At 53.1% G+C, this 7,894-nt stretch overlaps 1 protein-coding gene and 1 long non-coding RNA gene across 3 annotated transcripts in view; one reads left to right on the top strand and one right to left on the bottom strand.

Annotated features, from left to right (window-relative positions):
• Window positions 1–902: 902 nt before the first annotated feature.
• Window positions 903–1,485, top strand: LOC142906767 (uncharacterized). 2 transcript variants are annotated; one of them, XR_012930490.1, is made up of 5 exons: window positions 903–937; window positions 984–1,098; window positions 1,145–1,190; window positions 1,237–1,351; window positions 1,398–1,485. It is a non-coding gene; the product is annotated as an uncharacterized LOC142906767 (long non-coding RNA). The 2 variants fall into 2 exon arrangements; XR_012930489.1 differs by lacking the exons at window positions 903–937; window positions 984–1,098 and having other exon boundaries at window positions 1,116–1,190.
• Window positions 1,486–6,471: 4,986 nt separating this feature from the next.
• TPP2 (tripeptidyl peptidase 2) overlaps window positions 6,472–7,894 on the bottom strand; it is a 98,253-nt gene continuing 96,830 nt past the window's right edge. The window contains 1 exon segment of the mRNA XM_076055255.1: window positions 6,472–6,599. Within this exon segment, the coding sequence (XP_075911370.1) occupies window positions 6,510–6,599 (90 nt within the window). The 3' untranslated portion in view covers window positions 6,472–6,509.

Below are 7,894 nucleotides of genomic sequence, written 5' to 3'. Positions count from 1 at the left end.
TTCCACAGCCGTGCCAACACAGCCTGTGTCCAGCACGGTTACAGGTCACGGTTTTCCACAGCCGTGCCAACACAGCCTGTGTCCAGCACGGTTACAGGTCACGGTTTTCCACAGCCGTGCCAACACAGCCTGTGTCCAGCACGGTTACAGGTCACGGTTTTCCACAGCCGTGCCAAAACAGCCTGTGTCCAGCACGGTTACAGGTTGTAGGTTTTTCCATTACCACAAGCGAGCCGTACCAACACAGCCTACGCCCAGAAATGTTACAGGTTGCGGACTTCCCTAGCCGTGCCAACAGAGCCTGTGTCCAGCACGGTTACAGGTTGTGGGTTTTTTTTCCATTGCCACAAGCAGAGCCGTGCCAATGCAGCCTGTGCCCAGCACGGTTACCGGCTGCGTTGACACGGCACTGCTTTGGCAGTGGATAAATCACCGCAAACCGCGACCTCTAGCATTTCTGTGCACAGGCGGTGTTTGGTTCCGACTCGCTTGTGGTAATGGAAAAACCCCAAAACCCGTAACCGTGCTGGCACGACTCGCTTGTGGTAATGGAAAAACCCCAAAACCCGTAACCGTGCTGGCACGGCTCCGCTTGTGGCAGTGTGGAAAAACCCCAAAACCCGTAACCGTGCTGGCACGGCTCGCTTGTGGCAGTGGAAAAAAGTGGCCTTGGTTCTCTCCCCCCGGTCGCAACGCCTCTCAAACCCACGGTGGCGGTGCCGGTGTCGGTGGCGCTGCCGCTGCTGCCGCGAGGAGCCACCCATCACACGTGGCAGGCCCAACACGTGTCACGTGACAGGTGTAACACGTGCCACGTGACAGGTGTAACACGTGGCACGTGACAGGTGTAACACGTGCCACGTGACAGGTGTAACACGTGTCACGTGACAGGTGTAACACGTGCCACGTGACAGGTGTAACACGTGGCACGAGACAGGTGTAACACGTGCCACGTGACAGGTGTAACACGTGCCACGTGACAGGTGTAACACGTGGCACGTGACAGGTGTAACACGTGTCACGTGACAGGTGTAACACGTGCCACGTGACAGGTGTAACACGTGGCACGTGACAGGTGTAACACGTGGCACGTGACAGGTGTAACACGTGCCACATGACAGGTGTAACACGTGGCACGTGACAGGTGTAACACGTGCCACGTGACAGGTGTAACACGTGGCACGAGACAGGTGTAACACGTGCCACGTGACAGGTGTAACACGTGCCACGTGACAGGTGTAACACGTGGCACGTGACAGGTGTAACACGTGTCACGTGACAGGTGTAACACGTGCCACGTGACAGGTGTAACACGTGGCACGTGACAGGTGTAACACGTGGCACGTGACAGGTGTAACACGTGCCACATGACAGGTGTAACACGTGGCACGTGACAGGTGTAACACGTGGCACGTGACAGGTGTAACACGTGGCACGTGACAGGTGTAACACGTGCCACGTGACAGGTGTAACACGTGGCACGTGACAGGTGTAACACGTGGCACGTGACAGGTGTAACACGTGGCACGTGACAGGTGTAACACGTGGCACGTGACAGGTGTAACACGTGGCACGTGACAGGTGTAACACGTGGCACGTGACAGGTGTAACACGTGGCACGTGACAGGTGTAACACGTGGCACGTGACAGGTGTAACACGTGCCACGTGACAGGTGTAACACGTGGCACGTGACAGGTGTAACACGTGGCACGTGTGACAGGTGTAACACGTGCCACGTGACAGGTGTAACACGTGCCACGTGACAGGTGTAACACGTGGCACGAGGCAGGTGTAACACGTGGCACGAGGCAGGCCCAATGTAACACGTGCCACGTGACAGGTGTAACATGTGCCACGTGACAGGTGTAACACGTGCCACGTGACAGGTGTAACACGTGCCACATGACAGGTGTAACACGTGGCACGAGGCAGTGGCAACAGTGACAAAGGTGGGCGTGATGTCACCGCTGGTGATGATGATGGTACCGATGATGAATCTACTGCTGATGATGAGGCTTACCCTGCCAATAATGAAGCTGCTGATGATTTGATGATGAATCTGCTGCTGATGATGATGATAATGACTCTGGCAATGATAATGATGATGACTCTGACAATGATGATGATGATGACTCTGCTGATGATGATGACTCTGCTGACGATGACTCTGCTGATGATGACTGCTGATGATGAAGACTCTGGCAATGATGACTCTGCCACTGATGATGATGACTCTGGCACTGATGATGATGACTCTGCTGATGATGATGACTCTGCTGATGATGATGACTCTGCTGATGATGATGATGACTCTGGCAATGATAATGATGATGACTCTGACAATGATGATGATGATGACTCTGCTGATGATGATGACTCTGCTGACGATGACTCTGCTGATGATGATGACTGCTGATGATGAAGACTCTGGCAATGATGACTCTGCTGCTGATGATGATGACTCTGGCAATGATGATGATGACTCTGGCAATGATGATGATGATGACTCTGGCAATGATGATGATGACTCTGCTGCTGATGATGATGACTCTGCTGCTGATGATGACTCTGGCAATGATGATGATGATGATTCTGACAATGATGATGATGACTCTGCTGATGATGATGACTCTGGCAATGACTCTGCTGCTGATGATGATGACTCTGGCAATGATGATGACGACTCTGGCAATGATGATGACTCTGGCAATGATGATGATGACTCTGCTGATGATGATGACTCTGCTGATGATGATGACTCTGCTGCTGATGACTCTGGCAATAATGATGACTCTGGCATTGATGATGACTCTGGCAATGATGATGATGGCTCTGCTGATGATGATGACTCTGCTGATGATGATGACTCTGCTGCTGATGATGATGACTCTGGCAATGATGATGATGACTCTGCTGATGATCTTCTTTGGTTCTTTCGGTAAAGTCACGTAGAATGACAATAAAATAATACATTGATAAAATAAAATAACACAATAATATTCTCACGACGTTTCGGCCACAACACAAGCGGCCTTTCACCTGATGAAGGCCGCTTGTGTTGTGGCTGAAACGTCGTGAGAATATTATTGTGTTCTTTTATTTTATCAATTTATTATTTTATTCTCATTCCACGTGGTGACTTTACCGAAAGAACCAAAGAAGATGAATCCTCGCAGTCACGAAAGCTTTAAATCTGCTGATGATGATGATGACTCTGGCAATGATGATGACTGCCGATGATGATGCCGATGATGATAATGATGACTCTGCTGATGATGATGATAATGACTCTGGCAATTATGTTGAATCTGCCAATGATGATGCCGATGATGATAATGACTCTGCCAATTATGATGATGAATTGGCCGATTAATCTGCCGATGACTCTGTCGATGATGATGCCGATGATGATGATGACTGTCGATGATGATGCCGATGATGACTCTGCCACTGATGATGATGACTCTGCCACTGATGATGACTCTGTCGATGATGATGATGACTCTGTCGATGATGATGCCGATGATGATGACTCTGTCGATGATGATGCCGATGATGATGATGACTCTGTCGATGATGATGCCGATGATGATGATGATGACTCTGCCACTGATGATGACTCTGTCGATGATGATGATGACTCTGTCGATGATGATGCCGATGATGATGATGACTCTGCCACTGATGATGACTCTGTCGATGATGATGCCGATGATGATGATGATGACTCTGCCACTGATGATGATGCCGATGATGATAATGACTCTGCCACTGATGATGATGACTCTTGCCACTGATGATGACTCTGTCGATGATGATGCCGATGATGACGATGATGATGATGATGACTCTGCTGCTGCTGCTGCTGCTGCTGCTGCCACTTCCACTCCGGTCGCCTGCCTGCCCAGTGGCCGTGCCGGAGCCTCATGGCGACACAAGTCTCAACAAATGTGTTTTTTTTAAATGATGCGGCAAATAAAATTACTCGCACACGGGGACGGCTGCCGCTGGGGGTGCCCCTAGGCCAGACCACACAGCAGCAGCAGCAGCGATCATCGCTACCCTCCTACCGACAGCTGACTGACGCACAGGGACAGCTGCCACTGGGGGTGCCCCTAGGCCAGACCACACAGCAACAGCAGCAATCATCGCTACCCTCCTACTGACAGCCGACTGACACACAGGGACAGCTGCCACTGGGGGTGCCCCTAGGCCAGACCACACAGCACCAGCAGCAATCATCGCTACCCTCCTACTGACAGCTGACTGACACACAGGGACAGCTGCCACTGGGGGTGCCCCTAGGCCAGACCACACAGCAGCAACAGCAGCGACCATCGCCCCTTCTGCAAACACATGGCAAGACTACCCTCCTGAACCAGTCCTGAGTGTGAGTGAGTGTGTGAGTGTGTGTGTGAGTGTGTGAGTGAGTGTGTGAGTGAGTGTGTGAGTGAGTGAGTGTGTGAGTGTGTGTGTGAGTGTGTGAGTGAGTGAGTGTGTGTGTGAGTGAGTGTGTGAGTGTGTGTGAGTGTGTGAGTGAGTGAGTGAGTGTGTGAGTGTGTGTGAGTGAGTGTGTGTGTGAGTGTGTGAGTGAGTGTGTGTGTGAGTGTGTGAGTGAATGTGTGAGTGTGTGAGTGAATGTGTGAGTGTGTGAGTGTGTGAGTGAGTGAGTGAGAGTGAGTGTGTGAGTGAGTGGGTGAGTGAGTGTGAGTGTGTGAGTGTGTGAGTGAGTGTGAGTGAGTGAGTGTATGAGTGTGTGAGTGAATGTGATAGTGTTTGAGTGAATGTGTGAGTGTGTGAGTGAATGTGTGAGTGAGTGAGTGTATGAGTGAGTGTGTGAGTGAGTGAGTGGGTGAGTGTGAATGTGAGAGGGTGAGTGTGTGAGTGGGTGAGAGTGTGAGTGAATGAGTGTGTGAGTGAGAGTGTGAGTGAGTGTGTGTGTGAGTGAGTGAGTGTGTGAGTGAGTGTGTGTGTGAGTGAGTGTGTGAGTGAGTGAGTGAGTGTGTGAGTGAGTGTGTGTGTGAGTGAGTGTGTGAGTGAGTGAGTGTGTGAGTGTGTGAGTGTGTGTGTGAGTGTGTGAGTGAGTGTGTGTGTGAGTGAGTGTGTGAGTGTGTGAGTGTGTGAGTGAGTGAGTGTGTGTGTGAGTGTGTGAGTGAGTGAGTGTGTGTGTGAGTGAGTGTGTGAGTGTGTGAGAGAATGAGTGTGAGTGAGTGAGTGTGTGAGTGAGTGTGTGTGTGAGGGAGTGTGTGAGTGTGTGTGTGAGTGTGTGAGAGGGTGAGTGTGTGAGTGTGTGTGTGAGTGAGTGTGTGAGTGAGTGTGTGAGTGTGTGAGTGAGTGTGTGTGTGAATGTGTCAGTGAGTGTGTGAGTGTGTGAGTGAGTGTGTGTGTGAGGGAGTGTGTGAGTGTGTGTGTGAGTGTGTGAGAGGGTGAGTGTGTGAGTGTGTGTGTGAGTGAGTGTGTGAGTGAGTGAGTGTGTGAGTGTGTGAGTGAGTGTGTGTGTAAATGTGTCAGTGAGTGTGTGAGTGTGTGAGTGAGTGCGTGTGTGAGTGTGTGTGTGAGTGTGTGTGTGAGAGGGTGAGTGTGTGAGTGAGTGTGTGTGTGAGAGTGTGTGTGAGTGTGTGTGTGAGTGAATGAGTGAGTGTGAGTGTGAGTGAGTGAATGAGTGAGTGTGTGTGTGAGTATGTGAGTGTGTGAGTGAGTGAGTGTGTGAGTGTGTGAGTGAGTGTGTGAGTGTGTGTGAGTGTGGTGAGTGAGTGTGTGAGTGTGTGTGTCAGTGAGTGTGTGAGTGTGTGAGTGAGTGTGTGAGTGTGTAAGTGAGTGTGTGTGTGTGTGTGATTGAGTGTGAGTGAATGAGTGAGTGTGTGTGAGTGTGTGATTGAGTGTGTGAGTGAGTGTGTGTGTGAGTGAGTGTATGAGTGTGTGTGTGAGTGAGTGAGTGTGTGATTGAGTGTGTGAGTGAGTGAGTGTGTGAGTGAGTGTATGAGTGTGTGTGTGAGTGAGTGTGTGAGTCAGTGTATGAGTGTGTGTGAGTGAGTGAGTGTGTATGTGAGTGAGTGTGTGTGTGAGTGTGTGTGTGAGTGTGTGTATGAGTGTGTGTGAGTGTGTGAGTGAGTTAATGTGTGAGCGAGTGTGTGAGTGAATGAGTGAGTGAATGAGTGAGTGTGTGAGTGAGTTTGTGTGTGAGTGTGTGAGTGTGTGTGTGTGTGAGTGAGTGAGTGTGTGAGTGTGTGAGTGTGTGTGTGAGTGTGTGTGAGTGAATGAGTGAGTGAGTGTGAGTGAGTGTGTGAGTGAGTTTGTGTGTGAGTGTGTGTGTGTGTATGTGAGTGTTTGAGTGAGTGAATGAGTGTGTGAGTGAGTGAATGAGTGTGTGAGTGAGTGAATGAGTTTGTGTGTGAGTGTGTGAGTGAGTGAGTGTGTATGTGAGTGAGTGTGTATGCGAGTGTGTGAGTGAATGAGTGAGTGTGTGAGTGTCTAAGTGAGTGTGTGAGTGAGTGAGTGGGCAGTGAGTCTAGAAGGGAGTGAACGCGTGAGGCAAGACCACAGGCAAGGAGTTCTCCAGGTAAGACGCGCAGTGATGCCAGCCCAGACATCTCATCAGCTGAGACACGGGGGGGGGGGGGGGGGAGACACGGGGGGGGGGGGGGAGAGACACAGTCAGACACAGTCAGACACAGTCAGACACGGCCCAGTAGCAGCAGCGTCCTTCACGAGCCTCCTCCACAGAGGCCGATCTTGACACCGCTGGTACCGGTCATCGGCAAGTCCACTCAGCTCCACGTCCTCCTGTACCACGTCACTCCATCTCTTCTCTAGCCCGTGCCGCTCACTCACCCACACATATACCCACTCACTTCACAGACTCACCCAACCACCCACCCACACACCCACCCACCCACACACCCACCCACCCCCACCCACTCACCCACCCACACACACTCACACACTCACCAACCCACCCACCCACTCACCCACCCACCAACACACCCACCCACACACCCACACACACACCCCCACACCCACCCCTACCCACCCACACACCCACCCCCACACCCACCCACCCCCACACCCCCCCACCCACCCACACCCACCCACACACCCACCCACACCCACCCACACACCCACACACACCCACCCACACACCCACCCACTCACCCACATACTAACCCACCCACCCACCCACACCCACCCCCACACCCCCCCACCCACCCACACACACCCACCAACCCACTCACCCACCCACCCACTCACCCACCCACCCACCCACACACCCACCAACCCACTCACCCACACACCAACCCACCACACACACCCACACCCACCCCCACACACACCCACCCCCCCACCCACCCACACACCCACCCACCCACACACCCACACCCCCACCCACCCCCCCACCCACCCACACTCACACACCCACCCACCCACTCACCCACCCACCAACCCACTCACTCACCCACCAACCCACCCACCCACTCACCCACCCACCCACACACCCACCAACCCACTCACCCACACACCAACCCACACACCCACCCACCAACCCACCCACACATCCACCAACCCACCCACCCCCCCACCCACCCACACCCACACACACCCACCCACACACACCCACCCACACACCCACCCACACACACACCCACACACCCCCACACCCACCCACACGCACCCCCACCCACCCACACACCCACCCACACACACCCCCACTCACCCACCAACCCACTCACCCACCAACCCACCACACACACCCACCCCCACACACACCCACACCCACCCACCCACACACCCCCACACCCACCCACACGCACCCACACCCACCCACACACCCACCCACACACCCACACACACACCCCCACCCACCCACACACCCACCCACACACCCACACACACACC

The sequence above is a fragment of the Petromyzon marinus genome, chromosome 70 (assembly GCF_048934315.1).
Source record: "Petromyzon marinus isolate PM22_M1 ecotype Great Lakes invasive population chromosome 70, UKy_Petmar_22M1.pri1.0, whole genome shotgun sequence".
NCBI classification, from domain to species: Eukaryota; Metazoa; Chordata; class Hyperoartia; order Petromyzontiformes; family Petromyzontidae; genus Petromyzon; species Petromyzon marinus.
This window is presented reverse-complemented; position numbering and strand designations above follow the sequence as displayed.